Here is a 20,262-nt window from a genome sequence, read left to right as displayed (position 1 = left end):
TGCCCATACCCCTCGCTTGGAAGCACCTGATCTACAACCTGACAAGGGCAACAGACAACCTTCAACCCTGGACCCTGGGGTCTCGGTCTGAGGGTTACAATCTCTAATGAGAATTTTCACATTCTTTGGGGGCTACTTTTATTTGTGATAGTTAACAGGGGAAGAGCACCAACTCCTAGGACAACAGCTATGTTCCCCCCACCCCAAGTGTCTCCTGGCAACAAGACTCAAGCAAGCACCCAAATGACAAAAGTTACATTTAATTTACAATGTAGTAAAGGTTACAGGTAAAAAGCTACACTTGAAGCAGAAAAGGCCTATTACACAAATGTACAAATCTGTACAAAGCTCATACAATGGTTCCTACCTTGTCTCCTGCTAGCCAGGTCTTGCCTGGAGCTCTGAATAACCTGAACTCCCCACTGGGGGTGTGGGGTTGAGGGAGCCTCCAAACCAACAGCTGAGCACGCCTTCCTGACTGGTCCTTACAAAGCAGTCTCTCCCTGTTCAACGTGAGCCACCCTAACTGGTCACCATCTCAGAAACTGCCTCATGGCACACACACACAAGTTGGTGCCACAGGGAGGGCAGCACCAGAGCTAAATGAGAAGTAGGCAAGTGGAGTGTTCAGTGTGGACAAGGAAAACAGGCAAAGTCCAACAATACCATAAAACCCATAAACCCATGTCCATGACACTGGTCACAGACAAAGGGAACTCAACATGGTCTCACTCCAGCAGAAAGGACAGAGGAGAAAGGCCTAATTACTTACTGGACCTCAAAACCAAGAACCCAAGAACAGTCGAGTCTACACCTTGGTTAAAATGAAGAATGCCAACCAACCTGGGATCCATGTGACCATTTTGCTACCTGGGACTCTCAAGGGAAATGAATTTTAAATGAGGCTACTGCCTCCTCCATAGCTCTGGATTCCACCTATGTGAGCGACTTCACATGGAAATGGTCCTAGGAGTCGGCGGCACAGGGAGGGCGCCAGGGCAGTCTCCTCAGAAGGGCCCGGGAAGCCTTTCTCCACACTTCAAGTGTTCTGACTCAGGCCTCTAACCGGCACTTTAGCCCCACCCCTAGTCTCAATATTACATGGTTAGGACCCCAGGAGACTTTCTGAAAGACGATACCGCACACATGGAAAGTTTTCTCCCTAGTTCATTAGCTCCCTTTGTCAGCCCTCCACCCATTCCCACCCATGCCCACCCTCTCCATAGCCAAAAATATCAAATCAGTAAGGAAGGTGTGGGCTTCTTGCCCGGCCAAGCCTCCTTTGCGTACTTCTTCTTCTTGGGTTCATTTACAGCTTCAGGGTTATAGACTGCAGGGTTTGGTGTGGGGTTTATGGTCACTGCTGATGGCACAACAGGCGTCAAGTCCACGTCGGGGGCGAGGTTCGGATATGGCATGGGCAAGCCACCAATGAGTGCTGTCCCATGGATGCCATGCGGTTGGGAGCCTGTTTCATTATGTGTGGGGGGCAGGCCCCCGTAGAGTCCTCCACTGAAGGCAAAGTTCTGCATGCGCCTGTTCCCTGTCTCTTCCAGGCCCAGAGAGCCGGATCCCTCCATCCGCTTCTTCTGTGGTTTGCCACAGGAGAGGAGAAAAAACAGAAAGGAGACATAAGGTGAAGCCCTCATTTCTTCCCATTCTAGCCTTAGAACGCTGACATTTGGGAAAAGTCCCACTGCGTAGCTCGTTGTTTCTGAACTCTCAAGAGTCTGATGCTATCTGAGCAACAGCTTTTTCTTTCTTTTTCCTTTTTAAAAGATTTGTTTGTTTATTTATTTATTTACTATGCAGTGTATACAGTGTTCTGCCTGCACTGCATACCAGAAGACAGCACCAAAATGCATTATAGATGGTTGTGAGCCACCATGTGGGTGCTCAGAATTGAACTCAGGACCTCTGAAGAACAGCCAGAGCTCTTAACCTCTGAGCCACCTCTCCAGCCCCCTCCTTTTATTTCTTTTGAGACAGAGTCTCCCTTACACAGCCCTGATTGTCCTGGAAGTTGCTCTGTAGACCAGGCTGGCCCTTCAAGTGCTGGAATTAGAGGCTCATACCACCTCTACCAGCTAGCAATGCTTGCCTGCCCACCTCATGTTGAGAAAAACAGTTCACTACTGTGTTACCAAAGCCACCTCTTAACTCCGGCTCTAGAGGAACCCATACCTGTGACCTCCAAGGGTACACACGTGTACAGTCCCACATACAGATACATACACATAGCTAACAATAAAATGAGCAAACGACATTTTTTTTTTTCTGTTTTGGTTTTTCAAGACAGGGTTTCTCTGTGTAGCCCTGGCTGTCCTGGAACTCACTTTGTAGACGGAGCTAGCCTGAAACTCCCAGTCTGCCTCCTGACTGCTGGGCATAAAGGCATGTGCCACCATTCCTTGCTATAACCATTCTTTATTTGAAGGGCAAACCCCATCCTCTGTTGATGCTAAATAGGAAATTAAAGTGATAATTCACTTATTTGGGGGGCAGGAGGAATAAGAAGTGCTAAGTCCATGTTGGGTGCCCAGTTCCTTTGGAAACTTATTTCTAAACTGAAGGGCAGAGGCTCACTGGCACTGTACTGCAGAGGCTGTTCATAGCTGCTAATCAGTTCTGACCTCCAACCAGGGCTGGTTTACTTCTTGGGCGCCAGGAAGACACCATGTTTACTCAACTGGTACTGTGTAATATAGCTTTTAACTTCTGGACCAAAGCAATCCTCCTGCCTCAGCCTTCTAACTAGATGGGAATGACAAGCGTGCACTACCCAGTTAGGTGCTCCCTTTTGTTGTTCTTTCAAGACAGGGTTTCTCTGTGTAGCTCTGGCTGCCCTGGAACTCACTCTGTAGATACAGCTGGCCTTAAACCCAGAGAGCCTCCTGCCTCGGCCTTCTGAATGCTGGGATTATACCACGCCTGCCTGGCCTTGAGTCCCCAATTTTAAACAGTCCAAGAGTAATCAAATTTGTGTCAACAATGTGTGTGGTTCACTAGAGGCCTAAAGCCAAAGGGGTGGGGAATATCCTACCCTGACTGGGTGGTGGTTAGACACATGCATCCAATTGTCAAAGTTGAAACAATACAGATAAAGTTTGTTCTTATACATGCATATCCTACACCACAGTAAAACTGACACAAAGCCACCTGCTGGCTTTGCAAGTTGACAACAGAACATACAGAAAAATGGAAAGAGGAGCTCAAGAGTGTCAGGGTTATGGTATCCTGCAAAAGAAGTCACATACTCTACTCTATCACACTGCACCACACATATGAAACAGCCGCTCTGTCCAAGACTCTTGGTTGTTGCATCTAAAGAATTATTTATCAAAACTGGGTGGTAGTGACACTCCTTTAATCCCAGCAGAGGCAGGTGGATCTCTGTGAGTTCAAGACCATCCTGGTCTACAAAGCAAGTTCTAGGATAGCCAAGGCTACACAGAGAAACCCTGCCTCAAAAACAAACAAACAAACAAATAAAGTGACTTAGATATTTAGAGTGTGAAGAGCCAGAATAGGGCAAGTGGGAGAACTCTTGTTTAGAGTACACAGGCTCTGGGTTCCATCCTCGGCACCAAGGCGTGCACGGGAAAAAGTATGCAGGTTACCAGCAAATACACATTTTATGTAACTCATCTGGGCATCTGTGGATTTTGGTACCTGGCTTGAGAGTGTGAGTAGTGTAGGATCAAAGATGACTGCCTTCTAAAGACTAAAGAACTCAAACTTCCTCCAGCATTGCTGATTACTCACTTGCAACCACTTTGGGCACCTCTGTAACAGGTGTCTGTCACTGTAAGTGGCAATGCGCATCCTTTTAGGCAGTTCTACCTACCAGGAAACTCAGTATGCTGAAAACCAGGGCATTTTGGTAACCTCTACTTCTCCACCCCTAAACACACCTGACCTTTAAAGCTAATTTGAGATCTAGACAGGGTCACAATGTGTGCCGCTCCCAGGCATACAGTAAGGGCATGACGGGGGTTGAAGAGAGTACAGTGATTAAGAGCACCATTGCTTTTCTAAAGGACCCAGGTTCAATTCCCAGCCCCTACATGGCAGCTCATAATCATCCATAACGGTTCCTGAAGGCACCAGGCACACACATCATACATGTACATACACAGGGAAACATTCATGCACATAAAACATTACGTAAATAAGCCTTTATAAAGGCACAGCAATAACTGATTTGCTTTGAGACAGGGTTTCTCTGTATAACAGCCCTGGCTGTCATGGAACTTACTTTATAGACCAGCCTGGCCTTGATCTCTGTCTGCCTCTGCCTCCCAAGTGCTGCAAGATTAAAAACATACACCACCACTGCCTGGCAAAAGCCCCATGTTAATGCTTCTCTTTCATCCTGAGCCAGCAGAGAAGACAAAAGGAAGGGAGACCATTCCGAAGCCTTAAGAAAGATGACTACACTTCCAGAGCAAATTGTTAGTACACTGAATTCTGGCTGGCCACCTGAAGCCCTTCTGTGGGGACCCCAGGATTTCTGAGACACAGGGTGAGGGTGAAGTTATTCCCAAAGAAAGAAAAATAGGAGAGGAGGGCTGGAGAAATGGCTCAGCAATTGAGAGCACTGGCTGCTCTTCCTGAGGACCCAGGTTTGGTTCCCAGCATTGACATAGTGGCTCACAACTGTCTCTAAGTCTAGTTCCAGGGAATCCAGTGCTCCCTCAGGATTTCTAGGGCACCAGGCATGTTATGTGGTATACAGATACACATGTGATCAAAACACCCATACATATAAAAGTAAATTAAATTAAAAAGAATTTCTTGAAGTGACAGAAGCACAGGATGTATTATAAAATTAGACACATGAGTATTCATCTATACAAAACAGGTTTTTTTTCCTTTCTTTCTTTTTTTGGTTGTTGTGGTGCTGAGGATCGACGCCAGGACTTTGCACATGTACTATAACTGAGTCACACCCCAACGGTGGGTTTTTGAGCCCAGACTATCTGGCATTCCAAAGGTGCCTCTTACCTTGACTGGAACTACCGCAGTCTGCACCATGTTCCGGAAGCGACCGACAGAGGGATCCACGTCCTCTGCAAAAGGAGATGAGAGCAGGGGGTTGGGAGAATAAGGGACTCTGAAGCACACCAAATACCAGCTAATACTAAACATGTCCCATGCTAAGTCTTCCAATAACCCCACGAGGCCAGGGCTGCTGAACGGCAGTGAGTAGATGAGAAACAGACCATGGCTTGGGAAGAGTCAAAGCCGTAGGCCAGGCTAGCTGTCCGAGAGGGGAGGAGCCAAGACTTTAATCCAAGAACCAGAAACAGGCCTGTGCTTTAGATCACGATGCATTGCCTTCCCAGTTTTCTTTTTTCTTTTCTATGCATTGCTCTTTTGAGGGAAGATAAAACAGAAGACTATTTTAGTGATAAAAATAAAACGACAAGGGGGCTGGAGAGATGGCTCAGTGGTTAAGAGCACAGGCTGTTCTTCCAGAGGTCCTGAGTTCAATTCCCAGCAACCACACGGTGGCTCACAACCACCTTGTGCACTCTGCTGGCATGCAGACAGAAGACTGTATACATAATAAATAAAAAATAAAATAAAATGACAAGCTGGGCGTTGGTGGCGCACGCCTTTAATCCCAGCACTTGGGAGGCAGAGGCAGGCGGATCTCTGTGAGTTCGAGGCCAGCCTGGTCTCCAGAGCCAGTGCCAGGATAATCTCCAAAGCCACACAGAGAAACCCTGTCTCAGAAAAAAAAAAGAAAGAAAGAAAAAAGAAAAATGCTAATGTGAAATTCATGGGCTTGAGAGATGGCTCAGAGGTTAAGAGCACTGGCTGTTGTTCCAAAGGTCCTGAGTTCAATTCCAGCAACCACATGGTGGCTCACAATCATCTGTAATGAGATCTGGTGCCTTCTTTTGGCATGAAGAGACACATGCAGGCAGAATACTGTATACATACTAAATAAATAAAAATTAAAAAAAAAAGAACATTCACTGCTTCAAATAAATAAATAAATAAATAAATAAATAAATAAATAAAATGACAAGTGGCCATAACCACATATATTGCCCTATCTGTTCATCAGCAAAGAACAGACTTAGGAATCAGAACCAGGGCTTCACGTTCACCACTCTCACTAGAGGGTCTGAGCAGCCCATCGAAACAGCTCTGTCTCTTGGCTTAAGACACACCCCACTACCCTATAGAGCTTCTGGTTTCATTCTGCAGGAAGAGACCACCAAGGAAGGTAAGGAACCCGCTTTCAGTCACTCTTTCAACCCTCAAGCAATGGCTACCACCCATAGAAGAGCATGATACTATCCCACCTTTGAAGAAACCATAGTACCAAATCAGACAAGCTATAACACATCACAGGTGGACCTTGAGTTCAAGGCTGGTCTACATACAGTTCCAAGCCAGCTGGGGTACACAGTGATACCCTGTCTTAAGGAGAAAAAAAAAAAAAATCTAAATTCTTAGTTGCATAAGTGTGGGTAAGTACAAAGTGCGAGTGCATGTGTCCATGGAGTACAACGCTAGATCCCCTGGAGCTGGAGTCACAGGTGGTTTTGAGCTGCCCAACATAGGTGCTAGGAATGGAACATGGGTCCTCTGCTGAGCCATCTTTCCAGCCCCAACACCAAAGTGTCAAATATTTTCCAAGCAGAAAGGTGGCTGCTGGGCTGCTTCACAATGAATTTAAGAGTCACGTCACCAAGGGCTGAGTGAGTAGAGAGCACATAAAAAACTTTAAGTAGCCAGGCAGTGGTGGTGCACGCATTCGGGAGGCAGAGGCAAGCAGACCTCTGTGAGTTCGAAGTCAGCCTGGTCTAGAGAGTGAGTTCCAGGACAGGCTCCAAAGCCACACAGAGAAGGCTGTTTTGAGTGAAGGTAACAAAAGCCATACCTCACTTATACCTTCACATAACACAACATACTGGGCCAGAAGAAGAGACTCAGCTTTGCTCTATACACTATATTATCCAGGGCCTCTTCTTTTACATGGTAACTAGAGAATGCCTGAATGTCCATAATATTTTGCTGATGAGCTGTAGAGAACATCTCTCCTCAGTATAGCACCTTTTATCTAACTTCTGTCAGGAACAACCCCAGATGGCAAAGTGGCTACTCTTCCAGAGGACCTGGGTTCAATTCCCAGCATTCACATTGCAGCTCATAACTGTCTATAACTCCAATTTCTGGTAACATGGTACCTTCACATAGACATACATGCAGGCAAAACAGGAATGCACATGAAATTAAGAATAAATTATTTGGAAAAAAAAAAAAAGAGAGAGAGAAACTAGGGAGAACTCTCACCTGGGTTGATGATCTCATCATCCTCACTGAAAGTCACCCGTGAGTTCTTCCTCTTCCTCTTTGGTCTCTGAATGTCCAGATTCCCCTCCTCAATAGTGAGGGTTGAAATCCGTTTGTTGTGGGCAGTGTTGAACTCTGTCAGGTTCTAAGCCAAGGTTCACACAGTAAAGACTAAATTAGTACATAGAAAGTTTCACGGAGAAAACACTAAATAAGGGACAGAAGGCATTTGGGGCTTCCTCTAGCCTCCAAGGCCATCAAGACTGCTTTTGGCAACAGAGGGTTCCTACTGTCCTAATTAAGACTATTAATAGAGAGAGCATGGAACATCCTCACTGACCATGAGAGCCATGTGATTTGAAATGAGGTAGGTGAGAGGCTGTCAGTGAACAGGTCACCCTTGAAATCCCGGATGGTTGCTCACTTTCCTGGTCTTGAAGGAATGATACCACAACTTTATGACAGGAACTAAAGGAAATTTACCTGGGGGGAATACTCAGATTTGTTTTAAAGTAACAAATATGAAAAGACAACGGTAGCTAGTCTTTAAAAATCACCCTTCCTTCTCTGTGTGTGATGGGGGGAGGGGCACAGACAGACAAGATCTCTGTAGACTAGGTCGTTCTCAAATTTATAACATTTTCTCCTTTGTCTGCTGATGTACTGAAACAACAAGACTGAAACACCACACCTCCTTTAAAATTCATGCTTTTGGGGTTTTGTTTCTGAAACAGGGTTTCTCTGTATTGCTTTGGAGCCTGTACTGGAACTTGCTCTGTAGACCAGGCTGGGCTCAAACTCAGAGATCCATCTGTCTCTGCCTCCTGAGTGCTGGGGTTAAAGGTGTGTGACACCACCTCTCGGCTTTTGCTTTAAAATTCTTAATGACACTGGCAGTTCATTTTTGATATTATATTGTGTTACTCTCCTTCCTGCATCTGGCCCCAGTGGCACCGACAATCACCATCCATCTTTCTCATGATTAATTTGCCCCTAGCACTGCTCCTGCTTCTTCCTACTTCACTGGACTCACTCCAACTGCAGCCTGAGATAGTCCAAACCCACTGAAGACCTCACACACTGTACTGAAAGACAGGGAAGCACAATAGCCTGGAGGGGGACAGACAGAATGACTACTACCAAGGCCCTTCTCAGGCTTCTGGTGAGGCTACTTCAGAAGAAAATGACTTCTATACTGTTAATTCCTATTGTTTTTTTCCAGAAGCCTGGGAAGCTGCTGTAGTGTACAGCAATAGCAAATGCACAAGGCTAATTAAGAACATTTCTACGTGAACAGACAAACCACACCACTGTAGTAACAGACATAGGAAATCACAAATTACTGGATCAGTCTCTCAAGAACAGGCTGGAGATTCAGGACGGTTGTAGCACGGGTTTAGCATGCACATGGCCCTGAATTTAATTAATCTCCAACACCAAAATAAAGTGAAAGATTAAAAGAACATTTTTACCACTTTGAAATTAAATTTGTAAAATGCATGGCCATATAGGCATCTATATCTAGAAGAACAAAAGTAGCCTAGTCCTTAGTTGTTTTACTTTATTGTTTATTTTATATTTTATGTATGTGGCTGTTTTCCTGCATGCATATCTGTGCACCACGTGTGTGCACATAACTCCACAACTGGAGTTACAGATGGTTGTTAGCCACCATGTGGTGCTGAGAACCAACCAGGATCCTCTGGAACAATAGCCTGTGACGTTAAACACTGAGCTGTCTCTCCAGCCCAAAAGCAGACTATTTTTAAAGATTCCTGGGCTGTCTGGCCACCACCAAAAGGTCCAAATGAATGAAAATGTTGGCTTTGCTAAGCTAGTGGTAGCCAACAGAACTTTCTGTGAAGACAGAAATTATAGTCTTCCATGGGTAGCTGTGTGTGTATATTCCTGGATAGCAAAACATGCAGATCTTAGGTGTCTATTCAGGCTCACACAAACTTTATATCAACTCTAGATCATACTTAATGAGAACATCTATAGCTTCAACAATGTCAATGTTGTATAAAGTTATATTGTTTAAAGAGACTCTCATGACAAAGTTGACTTAATTCTCAACATGTTACCCACTAGCTATGTGAAGACAGAATACATGAAATGCGGCTAGTAACTACTGCACTGGACCATACAGCTCTATGCAGTCGTAAGAACAGAAAAAACAGGCTGCAGATATAGCTCAGTATATAATAGCGCTGGCAGCATGCTCTTTCAGAGGACTCCCAGCACCTACATGGTGGTTCACAACTGTATGTAATTCCAGTTCCTAGGGATCCAACTCCATATTCAGAACTCAGTGGTATGCACATACATTTAAACAGGCAAAACACCAAACACATAAAATCAGTAACATCTAAAAAAAAAACGCACAAAGACTAAAACAGAAAAATGTAACTCCTTGGTCTCAGCCTCTTAACAACCAGTGAAGAAGCACATGGTCCCCACATGTGCAGGGAAACCTGGTCACAGCTGGCCATCTGCGTCGTCAAGGGCTCATTACCACATTGAAAAGAGCCTCCTGCTACTACAGCACTGTCACTGTCGTTCTGAACTAGGAAGAACAGCTACACACTGCAAACACAAGGGTTCCAAAAGACAAAAAAGTGACAAGGAATTACATCGAGCTCTGTCTCCTCTTCTGGAAGTCCCAGCAAGCCCTTGAGTTCATCATCCTCTCCACCCATCTTCTCATCTCCTTTCACAGCTGATGGCAATGTCTGTGGCTTCTCTCGCAGAGTGTATGCCCTTGTGGACGCACCAAAAGAGACCGTAGAATCGATGGGAATCTGTTGAGGCTTGTGAGGTTCCAACCGAATGTGACCCAAGAAAGTGCCATGAGCTGGGAATAACCAAATCAGTAATGTAAGGAGAGAAATGTAGCCAGGGAAAGCATCATCTTTGACTCTCAGCTTCCACAGCACATCACTTTTGCTGTTCTGACCTGATAATAAATGTCATATTCAGGACTATATTCACAAAAGCAGCTTTTTTGTTTCTTTTTCCAGTACTAGAGTCAAATCTAGGGTCTTAGCCATCCTAGGCAAGCATTCTACCACTGAGCTACAACCGCAGACCTTGGTTTTTGAGACAGGGTCTCACTATTAATTAGGGCTGGTTTTCAACTTACTATGTAGCCAGTGTGAACTCAAACAAACTATGTCAACCAGACTGACTCATGATTCTCCCGCCTCATCATCCTGAGTGCAGGGAATATAGAAACGTGTGAGACTATGTTTGCAGAAAAGATGAAAATGTTGCTGTGTTCACTTCATACTGTCTTGTGTTACAGCAAGGAGCTTTGAGTCTCTTCAGTGGATCTCTTACACCTTTAAATCTGCTGGTATCCAACGAACACCATTGCCTTTTCTCTGCTGCCAGAAAGGCTTGAATCCATTCTGGGTCCAGCAGGAATGGTTCCAATCGAGCAGAAGCCATGCTCTGCTCTCCAAGGCACGAGGCAAGCATAGGTGTGGTCTGCCCTCTCTAGCTCCAACTCTAAGAACATGAAAACTGCTGGTCTGGTGGCATTATGCTTTAGCTTTTCCCCAGAAGAGGAGGAGATTGGTCAACACGGATGAAATGTCAATGCCAAGGCAAGCCAAAATCCTACCAGAGTGTGAAATTTTCCTTGTTAGCGTTTCTGCATGTTATGAAATGGAAAGAAAAGTACCTGTAGGACAAGGCTCATCAGGTCCTTATGGAAACAGACTGGGAGGTGTGTGTCTGCATGTGCCTGGGTGGGTGTGAGGGTCAAGCATGATGAGCAGAGGAAGTACAACTTTGTTTTACTCTATCTATCACAGCAAACAAGCAAACTTCAATGGTCCACACCACCCAGTCTCACCTGCATTGCTCTAGACTATTTTAAGCAAAGTTTAAAATCTCATTAATTTCAGTGTACTCATGAAACTAAAATCGTTGTAATTCAGTTAAAGCAAAGTGTATCTGGCATAAATAACCTACTGTAAATAATAAATGTTGCTTAAAACAAGTATTTCGTAAACATCCTGTATTGCTGCATACCAATGACACTATTCATGATTTCAACTTAAACTGGATCAGAGTTCACCATAGTCTTACAAGTACTTGAACATCAATAACCTGTGTTCCTTCATGCCATTTTTATTCTCTCCACATACAAATGTGTCCCAGAAGAGCCCCCCAAACTATATTTTCTCCTTAGTCAATTATTTCAAGAAAATAAGATAAATAAAGAACTGGTTAAAATAAAACTTCCCAGCCCCCCAACATCATCTCAGTCCCCACAGGAGCAGGGTAAAGGGGAGGCACTCACTGCTGTTGAGATCTATCAAGAAAACCCTCTTCAGGTGCTTGTGGTAAACCAGTGCCGCGTGAACTCGAGAGCAAGACTGATGGTCGATGGTAAAGTCACACAAATCAGGATTTCTCCCAAATAAGTAATACTTCTTCTCATCAATAATCAGTTTCTAAACAAATAAGAAATTACATTATTACTTCATTCTTACTACAACCAAGTTTAGCAAAAACTTCCAGTCACATAAGTAGAGAATCTTGAATAGCATTGAGAAAAGCATCTCCCATTGTTAAGTTCTAGGGTCTGGTAAGATCGGCACGGGGGCTTTCCAGTAAACTGTGCCAGTCTCTCCCACGCAAGCTTCTGACCATAATAAGATCCACCATGGGGACATCTTTCACATGTAATGCACACTAGCTCCCAAATGGCCAGCATGCGTTTTCCTTACTTCCAGCTAAGATAAAAACGTATTGTTCCATTAGTTCATCCTGGCTCCTGGGGGACATGACTCAAGCCTGTTCCATGCATGCCACTGAAATTCCAAATGATAGACCTCTTCCCCAGGTCAACAAACCCATCTAAGTTCAGCAAAAATGTCTTCAGGGGAAGACTGTCAGCTGAAGAACAGGGATCTGGGCTATTGAGCAGGAAAAAAATGTCTTTGCCTATTTCCTAGTACTTCTTTTAAGTCAGTGGCACAAACTTACCTCAAGAATGCTCTATGAGCCGGGTGGTGGTGGCACACTCATTTAATCCCAGCACTCAGGAGGCAGGGGCAGGCAGATCTCTCTGAGTACAAGGCCAGCCTGGTCTACAGGAGTTCCAAGACAGCCAAGGCTACAGAGAAACCCTGTCTTGAAAAACCTCCCCCACAAATACTCTATCTACAGGCCCACCTCTATGTACTCAAATAGCAGCTTATCAAGCTAAAACATTTTGATGGAGGATTACATTTCATCTCTCCAAATACAATCCTCCGTTGTGTAGAGCTTGTATGAAAAACAAAACTGTTCTTAATTCTATTAAACGTAAGTGGCCTAACCCTGATAGATAAATTCTTGTATTCTTCTTTTTAAAATGTAACTCGGGGAGCTGGATATATGGTTCAGTGGTTAGGAGCACTGACTGCTCTTCCAGAGGACCTGGGTTCAATTCTCGGCACCCAGGTGTTTGTAACTCTTGTTCCAGAAGACCCAACACCCTCACAAAGATATTCATGCAGGCAAAACACTAATGCTCAGAAAATAAAAATTTAAATGTAATTCTGGCTAGCCTGGAACTCTACACAACTAGGCTAGCCTCAAAATCGTAGAGATCCCCCTACCTCCTAAGTGATTGGGATTAAAGGTGCAAGCCACCATACATTGCTGAAATAAAAATTTTACTAGGGGCTGGAGTAGCAGCTGAATGCCTTTAATGCCAGAACTCAGGAGGCAGAGATGGGAAATCTCAGAGTTGGAGGCCAGCCTGGTCTATATAGTGAGTTCCAGGACAGCCAGAGCTATTACATAATAAAACCCTGTTTCAAAGGAAAAAGAAAGGAAGAGGCTGAAAAGATGGTACAGCGGTTAAGAACACTGGCTGCCTTTACAGAGGACTCAAGTTTGGATCCCCAGAACCCACATGATGGCTCAAAATTATCTGTAACTCCAGTTCTAGGGAATGTGACTCCTGGCATCCACAGGCATCAGGCATACACACAGTGCACACACACCTAAAATAAAAATATCCCTTTTTCTTAAAAAAACAAACAAACAAAAAAAAAACCCATTTGTTTAGCAAATGAGTAGGAAGGGCAGGAAAAGAAAGTGCTTTCTTTGAGCTGAATGACACTCTGACAAGTTCAACTGTTGTCACAGGTTATAAACTACAGTCATAGAATGAAGGACACTAGTAACTATTACCAACACAGTCTTATTTCCAGCCTGATGCTGGTGGTCTAGTGGGAGCACCTGATGACCATCATTTAATATGCTGTCTTGTTTCTTAAATACAGGTCTTATTGAGCGCTGGTTCACATTCCACCCTATGTTCCTAAAATCCCGAGAAGCCAGGAATGGTAACTAACACCTATTATCTTAAAACTTCAAGCCAGGCATGGTGGTGCACACCTTTAATCCCAAAACCTGGGAAGTAGAGGCAGGGGGATCCCCAAGTTCGAGACCAGACTGGTCTAGTGAGACATACCCTGCCCCCATAATTTATTTTAAAGTAAAATAAAGGAGCTAGACAGCTCAGTGGTTAAAAGCACTAACTGCTCCTCCATAGGACCTGGGTTCAATTCCCAGCACCTACATGGCAGTTCATAACTGTCTGTAACTCCAGGGTTCAATGCCCCCATACAGGCATACATACTGGCAAAATACCAATGCACATAAAGTAAAAATAAATTATTAAGTAAAATAAATAAAATTCAAATTTATTGATTTTACAGTTTAATATTTTTTTCTTTCCTTTTTTTTTCCTTTGGTTTTTTGAGACAGGTTTTCTCTGTGGCTTTGGAGGCTGCCCTAGAACTAGTTCTTGTAGACCAGGCTGGTCTTGAACTCACAGAGATCCGCCTGCCTCTGCTGGGATTAAAGGTGTGCCATCACCGCCCGGCTTTTCTTTCTTTCTTTTTAAAACTAGATTTCATATATTCCAGGCTGTCCTCAAACCTTCCATACAGCTCGGGATGACCTTGAATTTCTGACCCTCCTGCCTCCACTCCTTAGGTGCTTAGATTACATGCATGTATCACAAAACCCACTTAAATTTGAGCATCTAAAAATGCCAGCCCCAGTGATGAATGCCTTTAGCTCTAGGCAGAGGCAAGAAGGTCTCTGTGAGCTCAAAACTACAGAGGGCTACAGAGTGAGTTCCAGGCCAGAGCTACATAGTGGCAGCCTAAAACAAAAGTTTATTTTCACTTTATGTGTTTGTGTGCAATGTGTTATGTGTACAGGTACCTGTGGAGGCCAGAAGAGGGCATTTGATCCCTTGGATATGGAGTTACAGATGGTTGCAAGCTTCCCAACCTGAATGCAAGGAATTGAACTTGGGTCCTCTGGAAGAGCAGGATTGTCAACTGCTGAGCCACCTCTCCAGATGCCCCAGTTTGAGCATTTTACACCTCTACATTATACCATTTCTTTAATCCACTGGTACTGAAGGGTAAACCAGCTAGGAATGAATATTTTAAAGAGCAAATAAGTATGTATCATGGGTCATATTACCCCCCCCAAAAAAGTACTTTTCCTTTAAGCAGTTACTCAGTTTCTCCTGAGCTTAGCCTCAGGATTCAATCAATTCAAGCAGCTTGGATCTGTGGGTCACCTCTGGGGAATCGAATCAGCAATGTCCACATGCTGTTGCTACAGCTCTGGAGCACCTAGGTTTGGTAATGGCCCAATAGCCAATCACCCAGTGCTAGATTGTAAAACACAGATTGAGGTGGGCTGTGATTGTGCATACCTGTAACCCCAGCACCAGGAAGCACAGTCAAAAGGATCACAATAAACCGAAGGCCAGCATGGTCTACACAGTGAGTTCCAGGACAGTCAGAGGGTAGCTTCTGGGGCTTTGACTCAAAAACACAACCACCCCCCCCAAAAAAAAACAAAACAGAAAAAGACAGGGGTGGGGGGGAGGGGGGATTCTCATATTACAGGCACACATTCACTATTAACAGCATCCTAACCACAGAAATGTTAAAAGGGAATTTTAATGGAAAATACTTAGAATTAAGGAACTATGTTAAAAGGTGAACAAGTCATGCATTACTCTTTCTGGTTAAATTTCTGGCTAGCTATGGCTGTTCACTATCCAGATGTGCCTCTGAGTTATAACTCAGAGTGTGTCTTTACACACTGGGCCTAAAGACTCATGGCTTTTATTTTAATATCGCACTTCTTCAACCCAACTATCACGACATATCACAAGCCTTGGAATAAGACTAGGATATAGATAGCTCGGTTAGTATCGAGTGCTGATCAAATCTAAGTCCTTAATATAAATACACCTAGGCTAAGGGCTATAGCTAAGCAACAGAACACTTGCCCAGAATGCCTGAGACCCTGGATCACTAGCACAGCAACATAAACACACACTCACACACCTATCTCGGGCCTATTTTAAGAGCCATACAGTGACACCTATGGATTACAATTTGACAATGGTATGCAACCCAGCACATGTAGAAGAACTAAAAGATAAGAACAGTATCAGCAGACAGAAACCAATAATCACAAGCTGCTGAATAAGGGAAAGGAACTTTGGAAATATGCATCTTCCACAAAGGAATGTGATGCTATCACTCAGCCCTTTTGCCTGTTTATTCTTGTTGCAAACTAAAAGCTACTAAATTCTAATAACAAAATAGGTCTTGTCTTTTAATATATATTATTATTTATCTGCGTATCTGTGTGTATTGGAGGAAACAGGCAGCATAGGGGTCAAAGGACAACTGTGTGTAGTTGGTTCTTTTCTTCTGTGTACATGAATTGCAGGGATCCAACTCAAGTTGTTAGGCTTGTATAGCAAGCCTTTTACATATTGAGACATCTCTCCAGCCCGCAAAGCAGATTTCTATACATCTTCAAATTTCATACTATTCTGTGTAGCAACAAAATTGTTTTCCTATGAAACCACCTGGAGTAAAAGGTTTCCAGATATTTTTAATCAAATTATTTCCTAGAATAACAATGAGCTTTTTCTTTTACCTCCATAAAAGAACCCATGAATGCTCTTTTCCATAAAAGAACTAAAGGGGGTGTGTGAGACTGTCCAACTCTCCTGCCGCTCCCCCTCTCAAAGTCATCACTTTTCAAGTATGTCATGTTTTTTATTATATATACCAAGGAAAAATAATTACACTTAATAATAGAGCTTTGAACCTAATTTCTAACTATGAAAGCAGTGGATTTATCCTCTATTTCTTAGTAAAAAAACTATATATCTTAACATAAATAAGGCAGATACAGTGACTCATACAATCCCAGCACTAGGGAGACTGGGGTAGGACTACCAAAGACTCTGAAACCAGCCAGCGTTACATAGTGAGTTCCAGGCCAGTATGGGCTACAGAGTGGAACTCGATCTCAAATATAAAAGAACATCATCCCTGCCCTGGGGAGGCAGAGGCAGGTGGATATCTTTAAGCTCCAGGTCAGCCAGGGCTACATAGTGAGATCTTGTCTCAACACCAATCGAACAAAACCCTATTATAATCTGACAGCTAATCATTGTACTCTAAAATTGGATGTGACATAGACTCTAGAAAACTGTGCAGAAGCTGTAATTCCACTAATCTTTTCCTTTACAACATTTAAATATGATTACATTTTTGTGTGTGTGATTCTGTCTCTCTCGTTTTTTTTGTTTGTTTGTTTGTTTGTTTTTTTCCGGACAGGGACCCAACGTATAGCCCTTCTGGCCTCCAACTCACAGAGATCCTCGTGGCTCTGCTCCTGAGTGCTGGGATTAAAGGTGTGTGCCACCAGACCTTAGCTCTCCCCTTAGTTTTAAATGAATGGACTTTAGCTCCATTTCCTTCTCTATTCTGACAAGTACCCTACCTAACCATACAACCCTAAAGGAACTAACCCCTAATCTCATAGAAGCAGCTTAAATGTTAAACAATTTATATCATAAACTTCCTTGGTTATTATAAACTATGGATTCCAGTTTGTCTGGGCCCTGAGGGCCCATGACCTGTTAAAGGTTATCTTCATTTGTAAAGTGAGAGAAATAATGAAAAACTGAGTGTCTGTAGGCGAGAAGAGTGTTGACTTCGGGACCAAAAGGGTTGTCTGAATGCTAGACAGCCACTCTATTACAAAGCCACATCCCCAGTCCCTATGAACTTTTAACAGGGGGGTGATAAATAAAAACAAGCCTGTATGGTGGCACACACCTTTAATCACGGTACCGGGAGGCAGAGGCAGGCGGATCTCTGTGAATTCAAGACCAGCCTGGTCTATATAGAGAGCTCCAGTACAGCCAGGACTACAGAGACCCTGTCTTAAAACAAACAAACAACTCCCCCCTCCAAAAAACAAAAATAACATTGCTGAAAACAAAGCAAAGGAGAAAAGTAGAAAAGTGAGTCACTAGCAAAAAAACTTTAGAATGGGGGTGCATTTCAATACCTCAATTAGCTTGTCTCCTTTCACTACATCCAGATGTAAGCCAGGTGGGGGTTTACCTGCCCTGGAAAAGAAGAGTGAGGAAAAAAACAAAAGAAAGAAAGAAGCATTTTTCAGGATGAGTCCACAAATTCTTTTAACAATCCCTACCCCGTCCAACATCGAGGTTCTCCTGCTAGCCTATAATTAGTTCGTGTTCAAACAGAAATGCCATGTACTTCAGTGTGAGGTCTTCTTTCTACCTTTGACACTTTCTTCCCAAGTGATTCAATTGTTCCAGAGGAGATTCTGATGGATCTGTATTTAGAGCAGCCCAAAAAAACATTTTAACACTGGCTATGCACTGCAGAGAAAAAGCAGCTCAGCGTCTAAGTATGTCTCCTCACATGGAGAGGTTCATTCTTTTTGCTTGTTTTCTGAGACAGGGTCTCATGTATACCAGGCTAGCCTCAAACCCTCGTGGGTTTGATCTGAGGATGACCTTGAACATTTGAGCCTCCTACCTCCACCTCTCTGTACTGGGATACAGGCGAACACCACCATGCCTGGTTTAACCTGGGGTTTTAATATAAGATTTACTAGTCCTGACAGAACATAAAGGCAGAGTAAACCAGCTGCTGTGCTGGGTACAGAAGCATACATCTGAATTTCCATGAGAGGGATCACTCCAAGTTCAAGACCATCCTAGTTTACATAGCAAGTTCCACACTAGCCAGGATTACTCGAAGATCTTGCCCCTAAATAAACAAAAGTAAAATCAACCAAACAATAACAAACTTTAGTTGCTTGGGGACTGATCAATTTTAGTCTCAACACAAAATAAGCAGAACTATTACCCAAATGAACTCTTGAGACCAAATCAGAGATGTGTAATTAGGGAACTAGGGCAGATCAAAATCGTGCCTATGAAACCAAGTACCCTAAACAGGTCTTTCTGCAAAAACATAATTCATCAAACTTTTCTCTGTTCTTTGCTTTTATCATTCAAGGGAGATGTGTGCATTTCAAGTCACCTGACCTCTGATGACAGGTGATCTCAAAGACTCTCTTTATATTTGGCTGGCCCAAATTTGAAATCAGTGCAGCCAGGGACCAGTGTGGATAAAGAATTTGAAGGCTGAAGCAAATGGCTGTTTTTGTTGTTTGTTTTTTGTTTTTTTAAGGATAAAGAAATCCAGAAAACAGCCAAACATTCATTTGCTTCCTGGGCTTGCTCATTTGAACCTTCCAGGGCCCTTACATTTGCACAGAAGAAACGTACCCTGTCTACCTAATTGAAGATTCAACACAGTCATCTCACGGTTCTGCTCCAACATTTTATGGTGGTGGCTAAAAGGACAGTGCATTGAACAAAAGCCCATTTTGTTCGAGAAACAGGTTAAAATGAGCATTAAAGCCAAAATATATTTTTCTGGATACCCTCTCCTGTGCGTGACTCGGGCCTAGGGGCTGAGAATGATGCATGTGGTTTTTTGCCCTTGAAGGTCTCAATGTAACAGAAGACCGAGAAGTAACATGTTAACAACCGTGAGGAGCCGCAACAGCAGAGCCGGCTCTAACTCGGATGCATCCCCACGCGAAGCGAAGCGTATTTATTCATCCTGTACCCTACTCAACGCTTAGATCACCTCCTCTGAACTTCCCAAGGGATGGAAACGATGTATTCTAACAACTAACTTCTGGTGTCTTTTGTACCGGGCTTCGCGCTGGTCTGGTCACTGAGAACAAGGGGGACAGTTCCGCGCCATCCCTGGCCTCAGGGAGCTCCCGGTCCGCGGGCGCAGGGCGAGCACGGCTTGGAGGCTGCAGCGGCCACGGAGGGCTGCAGCGCCGGGCGGGCCGGGGAGGCAGCTCGTGCGCGCTCGGGACGTTCACCACCGGGGGCAGGGATGATGCTCCCTGCCTGAGAGCGAGCGAGCGAGCGAGCGAGAGAGAGCACCAGGCACTCGGGAGGAGTTGGGCAAGTTAGGGGCCGAGGCCTGAAGCACCTCGGCGAGCGGCTGGCCTCCCGAGGGCTGAAGTGAACGCCTTCGCGCTCCCAAACCTCGGGTTTCCTCGGAGCCTGGGCCCCGGTTCCTCCACACGTCGCCCGGCGCCTCACCGCGGACAGTTTTCCCTCAATCATTCCAGGCTCTTTTTGAGCCGTTCGTCTCGTTTCAAAAAAAAAAAAAGAAAGAAAAACCGCAGCCTCCCTTCCTGCCCCGGTTAGCCCACGCCAGGCCGCTCCAGCCCCGGCAGCCCCGCCACTCACCAGGTCGGGCAGTCGAACAGCGGGAGGCTAGAGCCGGAGTTCGCGGCTGCCGCCATCTTGCGTCTCCCCCTCCCATTTGGCGGGCCCGAAGCACGCCGGGAAACTGGGAGGTCGAGAGGGAAGAGGCGGCATCCCAGCAGCCTGTGCGCGCGCGCGCACGCACGCACGCGTTACGCAAGCACGCTCGCCGGGGGCGCCTCTGGCGGCGATCAGTCTTATTTTGAAGTCTGCGACGCTGGCGGCGTTTGCTGGGAGTCTCGAGCCTGGGGCGCTCGGACCGA

At 44.6% G+C, this 20,262-nt stretch overlaps 1 protein-coding gene and 1 non-coding gene across 3 annotated transcripts; both read right to left on the bottom strand.

Moving 5' to 3' along the window:
• Positions 1-242: 242 nt before the first annotated feature.
• Ppp1r8 (protein phosphatase 1 regulatory subunit 8) lies at positions 243-20,136 on the bottom strand. Of its 2 annotated transcripts, XM_027399536.2 has the most exons (7): positions 19,982-20,136; positions 17,734-17,794; positions 11,624-11,777; positions 9,948-10,168; positions 7,315-7,459; positions 5,008-5,072; positions 243-1,589 (listed from the first exon to the last, which is right to left on the bottom strand). In XM_027399536.2, exons 1-7 carry the CDS (start codon positions 20,035-20,037, stop codon positions 1,236-1,238), a joined length of 1,056 nt encoding a protein of 351 aa, XP_027255337.1. In that variant the 5' UTR covers positions 20,038-20,136; the 3' UTR covers positions 243-1,235. The 2 variants fall into 2 exon arrangements, with proteins under 2 accessions (XP_027255337.1, XP_035295441.1); XM_035439550.1 differs by lacking the exons at positions 17,734-17,794; positions 19,982-20,136 and adding an exon at positions 14,554-14,576.
• LOC113833923 lies at positions 15,412-15,575 on the bottom strand. Its single transcript, XR_003482112.1, has one exon.
• Positions 20,137-20,262: the final 126 nt, after the last annotated feature.

This window comes from Cricetulus griseus, chromosome 2 (assembly GCF_003668045.3).
Source record: "Cricetulus griseus strain 17A/GY chromosome 2, alternate assembly CriGri-PICRH-1.0, whole genome shotgun sequence".
In the NCBI taxonomy this organism is placed as follows: Eukaryota; Metazoa; Chordata; class Mammalia; order Rodentia; family Cricetidae; genus Cricetulus; species Cricetulus griseus.
Note: the sequence above shows the minus strand (reverse complement) of the source record. Positions and strands in the feature narration are given on the sequence as shown.

Bases quoted from the DNA above. Each gene is read 5' to 3' on its own strand.
- Ppp1r8 (XM_027399536.2), bottom strand. From the start codon at position 20,037: ATGGCGGCAGCCGCGAACTCCGGCTCTAGCCTCCCGCTGTTCGACTGC. The intron at 10,169-11,623 runs GTGAGTGCCTCC...GGTTATTCCCAG, and splicing joins CTTGATAGATCTCAACAGCA to CTCATGGCACTTTCTTGGGT. The intron at 5,073-7,314 runs GTGAGAGTTCTC...CTCCTTTTGCAG, and splicing joins TGATGAGATCATCAACCCAG to AGGACGTGGATCCCTCTGTC.